At 32.9% G+C, this 21,968-nt stretch overlaps 1 protein-coding gene across 1 annotated transcript; it reads left to right on the forward strand.

Annotated features, from left to right (window-relative positions):
- Positions 1-901: 901 nt before the first annotated feature.
- LOC132732166 (mediator of RNA polymerase II transcription subunit 24-like) lies at positions 902-21,703 on the forward strand. The gene is made up of 21 exons (XM_060718534.1): positions 902-1,296; positions 3,938-4,020; positions 5,473-5,585; positions 6,000-6,220; positions 8,437-8,557; positions 9,064-9,223; positions 10,080-10,199; positions 12,422-12,549; positions 13,354-13,440; positions 13,752-13,845; positions 14,630-14,772; positions 15,019-15,139; positions 15,619-15,788; positions 16,202-16,301; positions 16,581-16,756; positions 17,341-17,572; positions 17,919-18,153; positions 18,521-18,664; positions 19,218-19,292; positions 20,417-20,559; positions 21,207-21,703. Exons 1-21 carry the CDS (start codon positions 1,125-1,127, stop codon positions 21,342-21,344), a joined length of 2,976 nt encoding a protein of 991 aa, XP_060574517.1. The 5' UTR covers positions 902-1,124; the 3' UTR covers positions 21,345-21,703.
- Positions 21,704-21,968: the final 265 nt, after the last annotated feature.

Consider the following 21,968-nt stretch of genomic DNA (forward strand, 5'->3'; position numbering starts at 1 on the left):
TATAATACCAGAGCTCTCCCTCACTGCAATGAGCGCCTTGGCTAGGCTTGCACCCACATTAGGTATTGCCTGTAGCCTTTCCTCAGACGCAAAGTTAATGGCAACCAAGGGTGGTTGCACAACCTCTGCTTCCTGAGAAAATATCTCGAACTTTCCCTTTATATTGATGTTCTCCATAACAACGAAAGATACCGAGAAATATTCAAGTTAAAATGTGTTTTAACTAAATAAATCTCAGTATCTATCTTCTCCCCCTTTATATGGCAAAAGGGCTAAATGGAGTTTATCAAAATATAACAGTTACTGTACCAGTGGCAGCAGAACGAAAAGGAAATCCGAAAAATAAACAAATACCAAGGAATTTGGTCCTTCCAGGCAACGTCTAACCTAAGCGGAATTTGATGGCAAATTCCCGCTTAACTACGATTATTTACGTAGAAATTCTGGTTTAAATCGTTCAAGCAGATTGGCCCACTATGAACAAAACCAAGAATTCAGGTAGACTCCGTTCTATGAGTGCAGAATTTGAGGGCAAATTCGTACACAATCGGTAAAAATATGGACCTTTGGTAGCGTCTATCTTTCGGAACGGAATTCGTAAAAATTACCGCTGCCACCAATATAGAACTGTCGCGATTGATTATAAAGGGATTGACAATACAAACAATCGACTTACCTTCCACGTCTGGATCGTAGCCAAGCTAGGAATTGCCTAATTCTTCTGGTTATGTATTATACACAAATATGGCGCCTAACTGTCAGCCTAACACACTAGTTCCGGTTGGTCCGGAACCTTCCGTTAACTTCCGTCAACTCCCGTAACCAGTACCATACGGTACTACAGGAAATAAATCTGGTAGTGTTTAACCTGCTAGGTCAAGATTTATTGTTGTTCAATCGTATGCAAGCGTTTGGGGAACACAGATCACTTATTTTGCTAATTATTCTGATTTTCTCGCTTTTATTATTTGAATATTACATCGATACATATATTGAACACTCAATTTAATACATTGTACGGATACAATTAGTTTGACATAAGATAGCGAATAATAAATTTGTGGAGTGGCCCTTTTCCCGGTTTCTTAGTTCGTACTCGAACCTATTCGGGCCCAGAGTGAACAATGGATTCGGGAAGTGGACAGTCGGGCAGGCAAGATAACGTTTTAGTACAGAAAGTGAAGGGGTTGTTAATGAGAGCATGGCGCGAACGATGGAATGAAATACAATGGGGCATCCACCTAAAAAAGCTGATTGGTACAGCCCAACCTGGAGCTGATACTAAGGAAATTGCTGGTATGTCTGTATATATAAACTATTTATTTTGTTCTTTTTACCACATTTTCCCAACATGGTAAGATGTTAAGGATATGCATACATGGATCCACAAGGGAGGGGGCTTAAATAGCTGAAACCGCCTCATCCTCAGACGCCATGCCCTGTAACTGATATCCTTTTTTTATCAAATGAGGCACATTAACCCATTACGCGATATACACGCCTTTTAACGCCTTTTTTACCCCCCCCCCCCTCCCTTTTCGTAGTCTCAAATGGTGAAAAAATGCCTTATTTAGGCCCCAAACACTTGTTTTTGTTTGAAAAATGTTGTTAAAAAAAGTTACCACTTTTTCGGCGCGGCCCCCCCCCCCCCCCCCCCAACCAAAAGATACATCAGGGGTTGCCAGAAGGGTAGTGCCCCTTCTGTTTGGGGTGTTTGAAGGGGTGGGAGTCCCCTCATCGCCAAGAAAACTTTGGACCTATGAGAGGCTATAAATGACCCCAGATTGATCATAAGGTAACGCGTAAGCAACGCTGAAAAGCATTTGACTCTATCTCAATCCATTGAGAAGTTGCAGCACTTTCAAATCAATTTTGATGGAAAAAATCAACGCAAAATAGTGATTTTTGGCAATTTTTAGATGTCCCCTCGTTGCCATGGTAACAGAAAATTTAAGCTTGAGCATGTTGTTGCAAGGGCAATGGTCCAGTCAACATTTGTGCCAAGTTTGATTAGTGTTGAAGCAGTTTTTATAGTATTATAGCAATTTGAACTTGTAACAGGAGACTTTTCAATGAAAACAGCCATTTTTCACAAAATATTTATGAAGTAATGGGTTAAGGCACTAAAAAACTTCATGTCAAGAAATTATTTTAAAAGTCAAAACACAGCCTGCCTTTGAGGCAATTTGCCAATATTATTTATTAGATATATACTTGGATACTCGGGTGATGCATGCGCTTTCAGTAGAGTACTCTTGGTCACTTTTAGCTTTTTAGCTCACCTGTCACAAAGTGACAGGGTGAGCTTTTGTGATCACTTTTCGTCCGGCGTCCGGCCGTCGTCCGTAAACTTTTACTTTAAATGACATCTCCTCATAAACCACTAAGCCAATTTCATCCAAACTTCACAGGAATGTTCCTTTGGTGGTCACCTTTGAAAATTGTTCAAAGAATTTAATTCCATGCAGAACTCTGGTTGCCATGGCAACCAAAAGAAAAAACTTTAAATATCTTCTTCTAAAAAACCCAAAGAGCTAGAGCTTAGATATTTGGCATGAAACATCTTCTAGTGAGTGTCTACCAAGTTTGTTCAAATAAAAGCCCTGGGGTCAAAATTGGCCCCGCCCCAGGGGGTCATTGATTTTCCCTATATGCATAAAATAAAAAACTTAAAAAATCTTCTTTTAAGGAACCCAAAGACCTAGAGCTAAGATATTTAGCATGAAACATCCCCTAATGGGTGTCTACCAAGTTTGTTCAAATAAAAGCCCTGGGGTCAAAATTGGCCCCGCCCCAGGGGTCATTGATTTTCCCTATATGCATATAGTAAAAACTTTAAAAATCTTCTTTTAAAGAACCAAAAGACCTAGAGCTAAGATATTTAGCATGAAACATCCCCTAATGGGTGTCTACCAAGTTTGTTCAAATAAAAGCCCTGGGGTCAAAATTGGCCCCGCCCCAGGGGCATATAGTAAAAACTTAAAAAATCTTCTTTTTAAGAACCCAAAGAGCTAGAGCTAAGATATTTAGCATGAAACATGTTCTTATGGATGTCTACCAAGTTTGTTCAAATAAGAGCCCTGGGGTCAAAATTGGCCCCACCCCGGGGATCATTGATTTGCCTTATATGTGTATAGGAAAAACTTAAAAAATCTTCTTTGAAAAAAACCAAATAGCTAGAGTTTAGATACTAAGCATGAAACATCTTCTAGTGAGTGTCTACCAAGTTTATTGTAATAAAAGCCCTGGGGTCAAAATTGGCCCCACCCAGGGGTCATTCATTTTCCTTTTATGTGTATAACAAAAACTTTAAAAATCTTTGAAAAAACTCAAATAGCTAGAGTTAAGATATTAAGCACGAAGCATCTTCTAGTGAGTGTCTACAAAGTTTGTTCAAATAAAAGCCCTGGGGTCAAAATTGGACCCGCCCGGGGGACATTGATTTTCCTTATATGTGTATAGCAAAAACTTAAAAATCTTCTTTGAAAAAACCCGAATAGCTAGAGTTTAGATATTAAGCAGGAAACATTTTCTAGTAAGTGTCTACAAGGATTGTTCAAATAAAAGCCCTTGGGTCAAAACTGGCCCTGCCCCAGGTGTGTCATTGTTTTTAACTATATGTGTAAAGAAAAAACTTGACCAGCTAGACCTTAGATGTTTAGCATGAAACATTTTCTAATGGGTGTCTACCAAGTTTGTTCAAATAAAATCCCTGGGGTTTAAACTGGCCCCGCTCCAGGGGCCTATATACAGGTGAGCGACTTCAGGGCCATCATTTAATATCTCCCATTTTCAGTTATTGTCACTTGATGTCTCTATTACAAGAACTAGTGTTTGACTTAAGCCAATGAAATACAAGAGTTTGAGCTCATTGTACACACTTGTTAGCCTATTTTGATAATTTAATTCTTTTATTTTTATTTTTTTATCATTTTAGTGTTGCTTCTACAACAAGCATTGGTGGGAGCCCACCCAAATAGCCTGATATTGTCATATGTCAAGCATGCTGTTTTCACCAAGGTTTGTTAATTTAATAGTTCTTCATTTTTTTATCTTTCTAATTCACACATAGATGAGAGATCAATTAAGTCGCTAGAATCAAGTTTTGTGCATTGCTATGTGGTTGATTTTGATTAAGTTTTTATTAATGATTACAAGTAAGCAAGAATGCAAAATTTCTGTGAAATGACCTCTTTTGGCAGGTACATGTATATAAAGTATGAACAACCAAATGATACCAGTACTGGGGAGTGGTATGTCAAGAAAAAAACAAACTTTTCAGGTTATTCAAAAAGCAGCATTCTGTTATAAGTTAGAGCTGAAATAAAATAAAGGTGTTCTTTATCAGTGTTAATTTTTAACCAGGTTTTCCGAAGGAAAAAACTGGTTATTAGATTGAGGTATGTCGGCGGGCGGGCGTAAACAATTTCTTCTGTGCGCAACTCCTCCTACATTTCTCAACGTATTTTGACCAAACTTTCACAGAACCTTTGTCATCAAGTGCCCTGGCCCATATTGTTGGGGTTTTGTGATTGGATAATGTTTGACCTAATTATGGCCCTTTGTTTTTTTCCTTATATAGAATATATAGTGAACAATTTCTTCTGTGCGCAACTCCTACATTTCTTAACGATTTTTACCAAACTTTCACAGAAGCTTTGTCATCAAGTGCCCTGGGGCATATTGTCAGGGTTTTGTGATTGTATAATATTTGACCTAATTATGGCCCTTTGTTTTTTTTCCTTATACAGAATATATAGTGAACAATTTCATCTGTGCGCAACTCCTCCTACATTTCTCAAAGGATTTTGACCAAACTTTCACAGAAGCTTTGTTATCAAGTGCCCTGGCGCATATTGTCGGGGTTTTGTGATTAGATAATATTTGACCTAATTATGGCCCTTTGTTTTTTTTCCTTATACAGAATATATAGTGAACAATTTCTTCTGTACGCAACTCCTCCTACATTTCTCAACGGATTTTGTTCAAACTTTCACAGAAGCTTTGTCATCAAGTGCCCTGGCGCATATTGTCGGGGTTTTGTGATTGGATAATTTTTGACCTAATTATGGCCCTTTGTTTTTTTTCCTTATACAGAATATATAGTGAATTCTTCTTCTGTGTGCAATTCCTCCTACATTATTCATGATTTACATTGCACATAGTTACAATTTGTTGCTTGTATTTGTATTTCAACTACAACATATTTATCTACAATGGTGATAATTGAAAACCTGGTTTCATGGCATTGCCATGTTTCTTTTCTCTTTCTAGACTGTTAATTACTTTTGATGAAAAAGCTTGTAAATAGAAGCTTTAAATAGTTTAATATATTTATACTTTTTACATACAAAATCAACTATAAAAACTCCCATCCCAACCCCAAGACCAGATGATAAATGTATAAATTAAACCGTTGAAGATGTTTTATACAAATTTGATTTATATAAGTACTTTTTATATGTGTTGTAGTTGATACCAAGTGTTGCAGCATTCAAATATATCTACAGCTATGATGATTATAATAAGCCACACTGTTTACTGGCCCTGATTGAGATGGCCAAACACTTTTCTCTTCATATGAGGTAAGCATTGTAATAGTACATTATATTTTCATTATACTTTGAACACTGTAATTGATTTGCTGTCATTTCTACTTAAATTTATTTCATACAGAAATAATTTATTGATAAGTAGAATAGTAGTCTAAGAATAAGGCAAAAATAATCTAAGAAAAGAATAAAACTTGTGTACATTTTAAATACATATATTGTGTACATATTGAACTTGTTTTACTTTAGGGTATGCTGTAATGTTTATTGCAATTACTTTTACAACAAAGAAGGAACATTTTACAAGAATTGGGAAGAAAAGATTCTACATTCTGTTGTTAACATGACTCAATATCAATTAAAGATTAAGCTTAACATTGAAACCTTTTAGTTTTGGTATATAAAGTTGTGGTAAGTTTTAATGTACATATATGTTACTGTATATAGCTACAGTTCAGTGTCAGAAGGTGGCGTCACATTATGTCAGACTCTACAGGCATTAGTACACTGGCTACTGAAGGTCATGTTGAAGTGTGTACAACAGTATCAGGAATCTCGTCAGACTGAGTACCAGAATGTCCTCCATGCTGCAGCACTTGCAGCTGATGCCATTACAGACAGTTACACAGTCAATGGACTGCTTTATATAGCACAGAGTGAAGAAACAGGTTTGTCTTAGAATAATAATAGCCAGGGCCGGCAAAATCGTAGAAAATTGTACTTGTCCACGGACAAGTAACCTAAGAAATTTACTTGTCCGTACTCAATGTTCACTTGTCCGTATTTATATTTAATATTTACTGCAAATGTCAATAAAGAAGAGCAATATGATTATGAACTTTCTTTCAACTTTCTATGCCATATGTTTAATAATATAATATATTATGATTATAATATAATATATTTATAAAATGTTAACGGCAGTAGATTAAAGTAGGACGACAGTGATGGACAAATTGTGTATATTTTACTGGAAGGAGCATTGGTCTTTTGCCAGCACTTTTTCAGTTTTCCGTGCACCCAAATTGCTTTAAAATATTGTCTTCATTTTTTTGCACTCTGGTACCATTTCTTATTTATTCACTCCTTATTCTATTCATCTATATAATATTCATTTGAATCCTGTTAAAAAATAATATGTACTCTTGAGTTAGATTTGTCAAATTGATGACATCTGGCTCTTTTTAACGATATAATTATGATTGCCACAGAATGTTATATCAAATACGTATATACGCTTGGTTGCAGCAGATGAATTGTGAAAATTTTGACATCATTACCATCGGCGACGATGAAACTGACATGTATACATTAACACTAGAGGTGTAACGATTCATCGATGCATCGATACATCGCGATCAGCCCTGTCCTCGATGTATGCATCGTAATGAATTTATAAATTCCAATATATCAGGATGCAATACATATTTCACCACCTGATGCATCGATATAGCGGCAAAGTATCGCAATACACTAATAGTTATGGTATTATTAAAAATCCTTAAGAATAAAGTAAAAATCCTTAAGTAATAAGTAATATTGTTGAAAGATCAAAACTTGAAAATAAGTTATAATAACAAGTCGAAGAGTTTATTGTTTTGTTATTGTAATAGTTTTATTTTACATTCGTATTTATGCTGTGAACAAATGACCAAGTTTTTTATATAGATAAAGTCTGAAAGTCAGTATTGTGATACGTATTGCATCGCAACATAAGAATCGCAATATGCATCGCACATTATCAAAGTATGCAATATATATCGTGAATCGCATCGTTTGGAAATGCAAGTATCGTGATATGCATCGTGACAGAAAAAAATGGCAATGCACAGCCCTAATTAACACCAGTATTAGACATTCAAAAACAAAGGCATTTTCACAAGAAATCTTTACATTAAATAAATTATAAAATGACTTTGTCCACATAAATTCAAGCAGTCAAATTGCCGATATGAGCGTAAATATTCCCGAATGACCTGGAAAAGCTACATTTTCATAAATAACACAGCGGTATTTCAAAGACAATTGTTGCGGGATTGATGCTGTGTCTACTATCTAAACAATAAATGGGCTTGAAAAGACCACAGCTTCCAATTCAATTTTATGGCAGAACCCAGTTGCTACCGAAAATATTTGATTGCAGAGGCTAAGTCGGCAGACATAAACCAAAACAAACATGTACCCTCAATAATTAGTTAATTGCCGCGTGCATGCAGTAACTGCATGACGTAAGGAAAACCCCAAGCCTGCTTGGTCGCTATTTACGTAAACACTTAAAAAAGTAACACCCTAATATGCACGGAATGCCCTCATGAATGACACCACACTTCACACGCTAGTTTTCGTATTAAATGTGTGATTTTCCTTCTGATTTAGATCTATTATAAAAAGAACTAGATTTTTTTCTTCAGAATTCCTCTTTTAGCCGCCCAAATTTACTTGTCCACGGACAAGTAAACTGCAGAATTTTACTTGCCCGGACCTACAATTTTACGACTCGGGCAACTCGGACAATTGATTTTGCCGGCCCTGTAATAGCTATGCTAACATTCTTATTTCCATAGTGAAATGTATAGAAATAACATAATTAGATGATAGACACCAGACTTGTCTTTCATAGGTTTTTATATCTGATAGATGTTGCTAACCTTTATTCATGTTTATTATTTCCCAGTAAGTATAATGGGGTTTTCATTATTACCCAGAAGTCGGGTTAAATCCCTGTAACATGTTACGGGACAATCTGATACTAATACTGATATATCAACCCAGATTATTTCAAACAAAATTTGAGGGATAGGTTAAGGGCATGCATAAAATAATAATATTGGTTGACAGTATATTGATTGACAGTATATTTCTGTATGTATATTGTATGTTGTAGAGGTGTTCTGTGACATGGAACAGACAGAGTTAAATGTACGCGGAACATTGTCACAAATTCCCCAAGATGCCATATCAGAAGATGTACGACAAGATGTCTCCAACTTAAATTTCCTTAAAAAGTATGAAAGATAATGTTTTACTGTATTATTGTTTTATGTCGTTCTGAGGGGGCTTCCATGACTGAGTTGTCAAGGTCACTGTCTAAGAATCACTTGTCTGTCAATGCAGTAGGTTTGAATCCTACAAGAGACTTTCATGTGAGGAAACTATCCAGCTAGCATACTGATGATTTATGGTTTACCTCGGGTGCCGGCTCATGCCTTAGCTCTTCCCCAGTTATTTAAGGTGGAAAGTTGACATGTTATTGTTTTGAACACACAACTATAAAAAGATTGAAGTATTTTATATTGGTAGATTAATATATTGGCAAACATGACTGTGTTAAATACGTGATGGAAAGTTAATGAGAAATGTTTTGATAGTAATACAACATATATCATGGTCCTTGGCTTAAGTTAAAATGTGCTTAATTCAACATGTTGATATATACATTTTTGTACTTTTCTTGTTTAAAGTGATGCCATAAAAAAATAATTTGATAATAAAACAATGAAATATTTTTCAGTATAAAGAGTACAGTAATGCCACCAGACACACTATTAGATGTTGGACACCTGCCAATTTGTCCTACAATTGTTACCATGGTAGCATTAGAAGCTGTCCTAAATCCTACAAGTGACATGCAGCCATTTGTTGAACAACTATTTGTATTAGAAAAACTAATGGTATAGTTGACTTGTATTTTATATTTTATAGATTTTGTTATACAATAACTGCACTATAGCTTTTCATTACTTTCAGGCAAATAATTGTGTCAATTTTGTGGTTTTAATTAGCGTTTTTGCAAAAAGTGATTAACAATTGTCACCAGTATACAGGGCATTTTTTGTCAAAATTGTGAAGGGGCCTGGGCGTGTTCATTTTGTTTACTCGATTGAAATTATTTACATATTTGGAATTGACAAAAATTAAGTTTAACCTGAAGGCTGAAAATAAATTTTGGAGACCCCAAGGTCCCGATATTTTGTGAAATATCTTTTGAAATTGTGAATTTCTTTCAGCCGCTTTGTGAAAAAAAAGCGCAATTTTGAATTGTAAAGGGGCTGAACATCAACCCCTGTTATAGAAGGGGAAAAAAAACATGCCCTGGTATAGAACCAGGCCACTTTTTATATATATCCATGCAGTCTTACCAGGCTCTATACTGTTGGTGTATTTGGTCTATCTATATATTTTTATCTTGATATACCTAACTTGGTTATGGACAGTTCCAGAAATGCTAAAATAAGTCATTTGTCGTACAAAACATGTAAAATATTACTTGAATCTTGTATCATTTTACTTTTCTTTAAATGTAAGTACATTTTTCTCAAGTTTGATTTTCTTGAAATATTTTGGCTGATCTGGAGGTTTTCAGCAAAATGATGGTGGCTTGTATCGTATTTTATTTACAATAAGCATTATTCTGTTAAAACCTTTTTCTTGATCCTGAAACCTTTCAGGTCATCATCAACTTCATATGTTGTTTATTGTACATGTATATTTATATAAAACATGCTATTTTTTATTTTTCTTTATAAGAAACTTCAGCGGCCATATTTATTTTGTGAGCTGTTTCGTGCATGTTTCATGGGTTTAATAGATCTGAAGTCTGGGGAAAGTCAAGAACAGTACAGATGGTTAGCTTTCTCATTCCTCAAGGTAAGAGAAAATGTATATGGGCTAAAGTCTGTTGACTAACTTTAACAAAAATAGACAAAAAGAACATCAAATACAATTAATCAGACAAAAGCTGCTCAGTAAAACTTGTAAAATGACCACATGCCCCTTAGTGGATGGAAGATAAATTTGCACAACGACCTGAAACCCATCAGTACTGGAACAAGACTCTTTTAATGTCTTCACATTATGAATATAGGGGGGGGGGGGTAAAAGATTGATAAATTCGCGGAATTATCCTCTAAAAACCAAATTACTTTATTGAATTACATGAAAACTCGAATAGAGGTAAACCAAAATGTTTTTAATTGCATTTCCATATTGCCGAATATATATCAAATTTTTCCTATGAATACACCATGTCTATAGCAACCACTGTCCTGGGACTTTTGATTTTGCATGTAAACTTTATTGTTCAATATATCTCATTGATTTATTTGGCTTTTTGTCAGTCAAGAGTAAAGGTATCTCGTGGTGTTATTTATTTGTTAGTTTTTCTTTTAATGTTTCAGAAATAATACAATTCTGCGAATTTATCCATCAGCCTTGTATATGTATGTAAAAGCATTGTAATTTTTAAATTATTAATGACTTTACATTACATGTGCCACATGAGTAGAAAATTTTGCAGCCTGACCTTAACTCAATCCAAGGACCTTCAGAATACTGTGGCTCAACTGTGATCAATTGAAGTCATAGGCAATTTTGTAATTTAAATATAGTTAAAACTCAATAGAATAATGATAATGAGTCTTGCTTGTTTCTTATTGATTACATTATGAGTAGTAATATTTAAATATTAAATTTATATTTCATTGATTTACACAATTTAATTAATTTTTATTGTTGATATACTTGATATGAATTTTAGCCTTATTGATTTACATGATATAATGTTTATTTTCATACATTTACATTACATAAAGTTTATTTTCATAATTTTACATGATATAAAGTTTATTTTCATATATTTACATGATATAAAGTTTATTTTCATACATTTACATGATATAAAGTTTATTTTCGTATATTTACATGATATATTTACATGATACAGTGAAAGTTGAGAAAACCGGACGGCTTTCGGACCGAGGGTTTTGTCCGGTTTTCTCAGCGGTCCGGTTTTCTCAATGTCCCTTTGAATCCTGTGTACCGAGCACTGACTTACAACGGATGCTGTATATTTGCATTTTCATGATCATATGTACGTAAATTGCTAAAGAAATGATAAATTACAAAGTAACATGTTTTATTTATTTTTGTCACTTTATTGCATCTAATTACAATAAATTTTTGATTTAAAACGAACAGCAGTTACCTCATTAAGATACAGTCCTATTATATCCGCACTTGTTTACATTTGGGTACTGGATAATGATTTAACGAACATAGTTTACTTTGTTTATTTTTAATAATGCCCCCTTCCACTGTAAATATTGCCGATGCCTTATTTAAAGGTTTGGCAAAGTTTCTCTGTCTTTAATTAATTCAACTTAGTCACTTATAGAAAACTATCGGCGAATTCTTTTTGGCGATGGAATTGAACTTGGCGCCGATAAATGTCTTTTCCGTTGCATTTATATTTTGGGAAATGAAGATACAAAAGCAACGCAGTATAAAACTTAAAAGTACTCAATTTTTTATTCATACTGATTTTAACTTACCAATTCCTCGTACATTTTAGCATTAATATAAAACGGTAACATCTATGCCTTACAATAACTCAAACTGTGAAAACGGACATAATAAACAAATCAGACAATCAGTGTCCCATTACCGCTAAGTTAGCATTTTAGACACAACCAATTGACAAGTACACAAGGTTATTCACACCTCCGCCGTCCGGTATTGTCAAGGTAATTATCTATATAATTGACTTCATGGTCCCCTATCAACCGTCCGATATTCGGTTTTTACAGATTCCGGTATTGTCAATGTTTAATAGAATAGTTTATCGAAGGAAAAATTTGGGACTGAATTAATTGTCCGGTATTTAGAGAGTTCCGATTTTCTCAGCGTCCGGTTTTCTCAACTTTCACTGTATAAAGTTTATTTTCATATATTTACATGATATACAGTTTATTTTCATAATTTTACATGATATAAAGTTTATTTTCATATATTTACATGATATACAGTTTATTTTCATATATTTACATGATATAATGTTTATTTACATGATATAATGTTTATTTTTAAACTAGATGCCGCAGATATTACAGAAGATACAACAACAACAGCCAAGTCGAGATTTTAGCTCAGATTTAGAGGAAGGCTTTAACAAGTTACTCTACAGTTCCAACATGCTGGATCTAGCTGATATCAAACACAAGTAATTATATTACATAGAGAGAAAATTGAATGATTGTAGATGCAATACTAAATTTTTTTTTTTTGAATTTTTTTTTTTGGAACCACGTTTAAGGCCAGTTTATTTAAGAAAAAATAATACAATACAAGTAAACAAACCATGATAACTTTAGCATTTTCATTGACATGTTAATAATTAAAAAAAATGAAATATTTTGTTATGTTTTTAGTTAGAATATATAAGACATTTTAAAAAGTTAAGAGGTTCATTCAATACTAAATTTATTGTTGAATAAAATCATATTATGCGAGAATCTGTCTAACATATTATTATTTTATTCAACAAGTTCAATGAATTTAGTACATGTATTGAAGCTTCATGAATATAATATTCTATTTCTCATATGTCAAAAATAAAAATGGTTTACTGTAAAATAGAGTCGTTTTTTCATTGACATGTCTATAGTGTAATGCTATCATTAGTGTGCTTTACAGCATTTTGGTCATTTATCATTTGACCCTCTCCGTCTGTTATGGATTCTAAGGCTTTGAGGAAGCTTTTAAGCCAGTTTATAGTAGGCTGGCTTGTGCCTGAAATAAAAAAGGACTCGTAATTAATGTTATCCATTACAAATGAAGCTTGGAATTGCCATAGGACTTGTATGGTGGTGCAGTGACTTACATTCCAACCAAAAAATATATTACATGTTGTATTTCTTTAAGATTTACATAAATATTACATTAATATTTAGAGCATAATAGTGAAAACTATTGGAAATCTATTTAGGATATATTTTTATAAAATTGATTGTTTTATTCATTACAGTTGTGATTTATTGTTTTTCTTGCTTGGGGAATGTTCGAAGATCAATCTAATTTCTGAATCTCAGCAGAAGCATATACAAGTAAAAAGGTAAGATACCAGTGATAGACTTTTCTCAATATTAACATGTACTTTATCACACCCTGTGGTCTTGATGAAAAAATCAACACATAGAAGTTCAGAATATTTTATAAAAGGAAACACATGTTGATGAACTTTAAAAAAAAAAAAGAATGAAAGGAGTAAAAAAATCATTCTTGTGATTCTTTTATACAACAATAATTCAAGATTACTGAACACTTGAAATATGATAACGTGTTTTTACATTATACTAATTATATTACATTGTACATTATATATTATCATGCATAAAATCAATATGAACAGTTTTTCTTTTATAGAAATAGAGATTCCCAGAAGCCACGACCCAATGACCAGCAGACATGTGCTGCTTTAATTATTAGGGCAGAAACAACCTTCAATAGTATACTTAAGGTAATGTTTGTGCTTGATTTATACATTTACATTATTAACATATTACCTCCCTCTCTAAATATGTTGATCTGAAATGTGATATAATAATCAGACTAGGGGCTCCTCCAATCTTGGTTCAAGTCCAGATCTATTCAGTACCATATGAATCCTTTTTTCACTAAATCGGGCATATATCACTTTTGTTTGGGTAAATAATTTCATTCCTCCTCGTTCATCCTTACTCTGGTTAACTATGTCACAATATATATAATATGTATAAAGTATGTTATTTTGACTAATGATTTTGTTCATTCCGAACCATTTCATTGTTTTTTGTATGGAAATACTACAATTATACAAATATGCAATAAATGTTGCAAAATTTTTGTATATACATGTATATTTGTGCATACAAATTCTGGACTTTCTTTGTATGGTCACATGTGATAAAAATGTGGCAATTGTTTAGATGAAGTAGGTAAAATGTTAATTAAAAGTTGATATACATGTATTAATTCAGCTTGTATGGTTTTAAATATCATTATCAATAAAAAAGTTTTAATATTTAGCATATAGATTTTGTTTTATCAATAATTGTTTTGAGATATTAGCAACATAGCTCAGAAATAGGAATGTGTGAAAAAGATTTAAAGTCTTCATTATCATAGAGAAACGACATGTAATTTTGAAATAAAATATAGATTTCAAACTTTAAGACATTTGTCCAGACTCATATTTAATAATGATTCATGCATATAACATGTTAATACTGTATTACATAATAAATTATTTTTTCATCATTCAGACATTAGATGCAGACTATTCAAAGAACCAGGAATCCTTGTTTGGGGTGTTACATCACATGTTATCTGGCAAGAACTTTGGTTTGATCCTGGCGGCAGCCGCTGCTACTGGAAAACTTCAAATCTTCTGCTTCAAACTAATCAAGTATGTTCCTTTCTTTTATATGCTAAACTGCTATTTCTAGATAATTTGGGCATCTCGAACTTCAGCATGAAATTGATTTATTCTAGTAAATCTCCTGCAAAGTTGGGAACTCCTCTAATTTATCTACTTTATTAGGCAAGTATAGATGTATAAATTTTCTAGTACTCAATTTTGTTAATTGAAAACAGAGATATCATTCATTTCACTAGTGTTTTGTTAACTAACCTTGTAATCTTGTCTGTACAGGATCAGTGAGTTTGCCCGACAGAGTCCAGGTGAAGGGGGCAAGGCATCACAGTTTAGGGCGTGGCTGTTTGACATCTCATTTCTTATGTTATGTCATATAACACAGGTGTATGGTACAGAGGTAAGCTATTTTCAGATTTAACTATTTGTAAAGAATGCTTACAGTAGAAAGGTATTTCTAAGGTATTTTGTAGTGTTATCAAGTGCTTCTTTGTAAATATTTGTATAATTTTTGTGCAAATCTTCCTGGTAAAAAGTGTGCCTGTTTTTTTTTAAATTTCAAGATAGTTATTTTGTGTGAGAGATTTCTCAGATTGTAATTGTAAAAAGGATGGTCAGCTTTGGGTGAGCTGGGTGGGCTAATACTTTTGTATATTATTTACATATATTCCATCATCATTGTCCACTAGTTTCACTTGCTAACTATTGTAGGAAGTTCATATTCTAAAATGTTTACTTAATATTTGATATGTGAGAGCCCTCTGAACATCTTATCAGCATTTAGTACTTATTCTCAATGCCTGATTCAATAGCTGAATATGTTGATAAGGATTTGACATATTTCTGTGTTGCTCATCCTATATTTTCCTTATATTGTAGATGATTATGTCAAGTGCAGAGTGTATGGATACATTTTTTGTACAGTGGGCACTCAAATGTTTCCCAGAAGATGGCAAGTATAAATCTGTAGATAACAGTATGCCTGTTGATACAGCAAAAGTGGATTTCCTCCTCAATGCTCTTACACAGGGGACAGATCTCTCACAGGGGTAGGTAACTTGTTATATTCAACTATGTTTAAAATGTTTGAATTAAACACTCTCATTCGGCTCTTAAAAACTGTGGAATGGAAAGAAAATTTATTGATTTTTACTGTTGTTTTTTGACAAGAGTACTAGTTCAGTTTTCAGATGTTAAGAAAGTTGAACTAAAACTGGTGTTGTGGTTGTGATTTGTGTATGACTGAAAGCTACAATGACTTAGTTCATGTGTTCTATAGGGTTAACTACCCTGTTAGTAACAGTTTTATCATTAATCTTAATAAAAAAAGGCTGATATTTACAGAATTGCCATTTTAAAAAAGTGGCTCATTTAAGTGTTTCAAAGGTCTAATTCAGATATGCATAAAAAATGTTGACAAGGCAGGGTCCAGTGGCATCAGCAATGTTTAATTTTATTTCAGAGCACCAAAATGGCATGAGATTTGTACAAATATACCATGGGCGATACAAGAGGTTCTGTTTGCCTGGGAACATGGTTCTATAGCATCAGATAGTATAAAGGTAAGTTTGTGTGTGTGAATGCATTTTTGTAATTTCACTGTCTTTCTGATCTCATTCTTGACTTATATTTGCCAGTTTATCAAGACTTTGTCAAGATAATATTTTGTGATGTTAATTTACATTTCTTATATAAAAGTTACTTCATTTGGAAAAAAGGTTATTTGCACTTAAATAAAGGAGAAAATTATTTATGTTTTTTATAAATGATTTAAGGTACAAACAAATGGACATGATTTTGTTGGTTTATTCAACATGTACTAAGATATTTTTATATTACAGATGATATTGGGTTATGTAAAGAACCGCATGTTATGTTTACCAATCGTTGTGTCTGCCTGGTTGTGTAGTTATATTAACATGTTGAGTGATGATGCCCGCACTAAACCACTGTCAATGCTACAACAGTTGATACAACCTTTGACAGGGGAAAATACACCACAATACTATTCAGAAAGGTAGGGAAATACACCACAATACTACTTAAAAACTGGGAAAATACACCACAATACTGGAAATAAATCACAATACTACTTTGAATAGTAGGGAAGTAGTACACCACAATACTACTTGGAAAGGTAGCAAGTTACACCACAATACTACTTTGAAAGGTAGGAAAGTACATCTAAATACTTCTTTGAAAGGTAGGAAAATTCACCACAATTATTATTTGAAAGGTAGGGAAGTACACTGCAATACTTCCCAGAAAGGTAGGGAAATAGACCACAATATTGGAAATAAACCTCAATACTACTTTGAAAGGTAGGGAAATACACCACAATACTACTTTGAAAACACCACAATAATACTTTGGAAGGTAGGGAAATATGTAAGGATAATATTGTTTAAAAGCAGGGGAAATGAACTCTTTTAGTACTACCCTGAAGGATGTTCCTGCTGTAGATTTGAATCATTCTATTGAATTCTTTCATAAAATCATAATGAAGTGATTGTTAATCTAAAGTAAAATGAAGGTTCCTGTTTATATTATGGTACTAGATCGTAAAATTATTTCTAATATTATACCTTGTTTTTTAAACAGATCACATCTGATGCATTTAATAGTACAGAAGATGATACATGAGATTTTGCCACCATCAAAGCGTCCACCCACTCCTCAATATATCCCAGCAAACACTTTACCAGCAGAAGTTATGGCAAAGACTATGAAAGGACTGTTCTCAAAGGGCTGGATGGATATGGAATGTCTGAGAACACTAGAGGTTATCTTAAACCTGTGTGGGTCAGACTGGTTTGCTGATAGACTGGTTATGGTAAGAAAAGTTTTGACTGGTTTGCTGGTATTAAAGTTAACTTTAGACTGGTGTTTTTACTTGTTACGTTGAGTAAAGTTTACACTGGTTTGCTGATATACCAAGGAATTTTGTGAAACATGTAAAGTTGTAAAAGTTTGTAAATTTCATTACACATAATAGTAAATTGGACATCTTGTACATGATATGTTAGAAAGTTTTGTTTATCTGTCGCTTATTAACATTCTGAAACATGAGTCTAGATTTTTAATAAAGAAATAATCAGTTTTCATTGTTGTAGAAAGGAATTTTTTCCAGAACTGTTTTATGAAAATAATATGTACACTGTGATGTTTATATATTACAGCATATGCTGGACAGTTACAGAGTTGAGGATATGAGCTTGAATCTGAGCTTGGTGCTTGCCGTGTCACACATGGATCTCGAGCATATAACACTTAGTCTTCTTCTACACACTATTCCCGGTCTGCTTCTCTCAGCTGATAAACATGTCCAACTTACAGACCCTAAAGGCTACACTCTAGCCAAATATTGTGTACTGGCTGTCACATCAGCTCAGACAGCTAAATCATCACAAAAAGGTAAACTTTCATAATGTAGTATATGCTACAGTTATTTTGTTTAGGTATTTCTGTCTTACATGTATGTGTTTAGTTGCTTGTCAAATTTTGTCATGTATTTGTATAAACATATGAGAACATTTGTTTTTTTAGAAACTGTTAAGATTGAATAATTCATAATAGGATGATTGTTCTGACAACTATGTGCAAATCCTGCTAAAATTTGATGCATAGAGTGACATCTTGGGAATACCAGGAGCAGTAAAGCCAGGGTTGTCATATGTCCCCTGTAGGGATACCTGCAGTTTGTCATTGATTTAACTAAGAATAATTGATATATCTGGTGTGATATGTTAATTAAAGTTTTCTGTTCATATTTGTATTGTAGCAGAAACATCCACAATGTATAGCCGAGGCAGAAAGAGGTCACGTAAAGAATTTGACCTTGATGACCTGGATGATACACACCCACAGAAACGTAGTAAAACTATGGAGCCACAGATTACACTAGATTCAGAGGGGTTTAATTTTGGTATGTTTATTTAGTGCTGGGTTATTTGCTGATTTAATCATAAAATTCTTTTTATGTATATTTCAGTCTTATTTTAACCCTTTCTACTTTATTTATCTTTAATCAACTTGTCCATTTTTCAATTTGGACAAAACCATTCGTCCATCTTTGGTAAAATGTCAGAATATGTACAGACTGAATAGCTGGCATGCTGACTGATCTTGGTCTGCACTGATCACATGGGCAAATCCATTCGGCCAAGGGTTAATTTTAGAATCGTTTTCTTTACAGACTAAAACAAGCTGTTATAAAAACCTAACATGTCTAGCTCTTTACATTTTGCATTTCCATTCAAGTATTTCACCATAACACCTGGTAAATTGTTGATAGATTTCATATTTCAGGTTTGGTTTGAGAAATTTGTTGACAAAAATGCATAGTTGACTGCTGTTATTTCTAGGGATTACGTTTTGATCACTGAAAATTTGTTACTTATATTTTGTACAAGAAAAAAAGAAGAAAACTATGAAATATTTGTATAAATGTATATATTTATATATTGGATGGTTTTCAGATTTTCTCAATGTGAAGGAGGATGGTGATTCCAGTCCTATTATTGACACAAAAGATCCCCTCAATAAAGCTCTATGTAAGTTCATACTTGTACTTTAATAGCTGATATACAAACTTTAATGATTTATATATATGAATATACTTCTTCTCTTGATAGGACAGGAGTAGCAAGAAACCACATGTTTCTTGATAGGTAAACAAAAATCAAACACAATTTGGTTTATATGCACTATAAAATGTAAATATTCCCAATCCGTTAGATGTTTTCCATTCTCTCATTAACCAATAGGCTGCATTTGATTGAAACCAATTATGTTTGATTTATATCCATCTACATACTGAGTCTGATCTACACTAATTTACAAAGTCTGATATACAGTAAATAACAAACTGACTGAGTCTAATATACAGTAAATAACTAACTGGCTAAGTCTAATATACAGTAAATGACAAACTGACTAAGTCTGATATACAGTAAATAACAAACTGACTGAGTCTAATATACAGTAAATAACTAACTGGCTAAGTCTAATATACAGTAAATAACAAACTGATTAAGTCTGATATACATTAAATAACAAACTGACTAAGTCTGATATACAGTAAATAACAAACTGACTAAGTCTGATATACAGTAAATAACAAACTGATTAAGTCTGATATACAGTAAATAACAAACTGACTAAGTCTGATATACAGTAAATAACAAACTGACTAAGTCTGATATACAGTAAATAACAAACTGACTAAGTCTGATATACAGTGAAAGACAAACTGACAAAGTCTGATATACAGTAAATAACAAACTGATTAAGTCTGATATACAGTAAATAACAAACTGATTAAGTCTGATATACAGTAAATAACAAAGTGACTAAGTCTGATATACTGTAAATAACAAACTGACTAAGTCTCATATACAGTAAATAACAAGCTGACTTGTCTGATATACAATAAATAATAAACTTACTAAGTCTGATATACAGTGAATAACTAACTGACTAAGTCTGATATACAGTAAATAACAAACTGTCTAAGTCTGATATACAGTAAATAACAAACTGACTAAGTCTGATATACAGTAAATAACTAACTGACTAAGTCTGATATACAGTAAATAACAAACTAACCGAGTTTAATGTACACTTATTTACAAACTGTTAATATAAAACTCTAATTAGAAATGTATATATATTTTAGTGAACTTATTCCGACTGATGAATGCTATTGTACATGATGGAAATGTGAGTCCCAAGACAAGTTTTGTTATCAGTTTTATTGATGAAGCCATCAGATGTGGACAATATTCCAGATATATTCTACAGTTCATGCCTCCAAATATGGTAAGGAGTTATGATTGAAAATAAGTGTTTTGTCCCCCTTTATTTACATTTATCATATATGGGTGGATAAGCCCATTTTTCAGCACTGGTTCAAACACATGAAAATTCAGAAAATGTTTTCCTATGTTAGCAAGTATATTTTCTATTGAAACAGAGACAAATATCTCACAATTGTTTACATAATACATCAAATGTGAAATGAAGATAGCACTCCAGATATTTTTATGCTATCCCAGTTAAAGACTGTTATTTATAAAGCATGTTACAATTAACTTAACTCATATGTTGTGTTGTGTATGTATGAATATATTAACATGACCTTATCACATTCTAGTTTGCTGATAAGCTTAATACGGAGAGCACAGCGTTCACTGGTTTGGTAATCAGGCAAAGCAAAATTTCTCTTGATTAGTGAGTCTAATGGTCATGTGTCTCACACCTCTGATTTTAGAAGTCTCATAGGATTTGTAGTCAGTCACTATCACAGAAATTGGTTAATTACTGATTAATTATCTAAGAAAGCGTGTTAGGTGGACCTATCGCTGAGATATGACCAACTTAAGAGTTAAAACTAAGCAAATAAACTGACATTTTTATGTTATGTATATTTGTTTCAGTTGTGTTTATGTTTTGTTTATTTGTTTCAGCTATGTCAGATCTTGAAATGTATCCCTGGAGTGTTTGGTAACGAGAAGATATTACAGATTTGTGACCTCACAAACTCTACTGGCAGGAAAATTGCTGCTAAAGCTATATGTCAGAGTTCTAGATTTGAAAAAGATTGAAATGTTATACAGACATCAGGATCAATAATTGACATTCATTGGCCTAACTTCTTTTTGAAGAACTTTCTGCAAACAGTTACAATTAGAGGGTAGAGAAAATAAGAGAGTAGAGAAATACTTGATGAAGTACTTTCTTATAAGTTAATTTGATCAAGAGTTGGTAAATACTTATTGAATGGCTATAATTGTTTTATAGTTGTGTACCAAAGAATCATGTCTCTAAGTAGGTTTTAAGAAATTTGAGTATTGTCTTTTTTATATACCAAAACACAGTATCTTGTCAACATGTAAGAGATGGAATGTAAAATCTTGTATGATTAAGACTGCAAACTGGATTGTTAAATTCAGAATTTATAGTTTTTATAAAGTTTGTATGTATATAGGAACTTTGGGAACTAGTAATATCTAAGTTTACCAAACAATAACTTTTACTTCAATCTTGAGTGCAACAGTGCAATATTCACCTACAGTAGGTACCATTAAAAACGTAGCGGAAACGGACACCAGGCCATTATACATTTGCAAATTACACTCGCTTTCCGCTTGTTTACAGATCAAGGTCAAGCCAAAATGGCAATACAAGTAGAATTTTTGTATCTTTAAAATCTAAAATATTCCATGTAT

Source organism: Ruditapes philippinarum, unplaced genomic scaffold (assembly GCF_026571515.1).
Source record: "Ruditapes philippinarum isolate M1 unplaced genomic scaffold, ASM2657151v2 ctg543_1_1_1_1, whole genome shotgun sequence".
Lineage (NCBI taxonomy): Eukaryota > Metazoa > Mollusca > Bivalvia > Venerida > Veneridae > Ruditapes > Ruditapes philippinarum.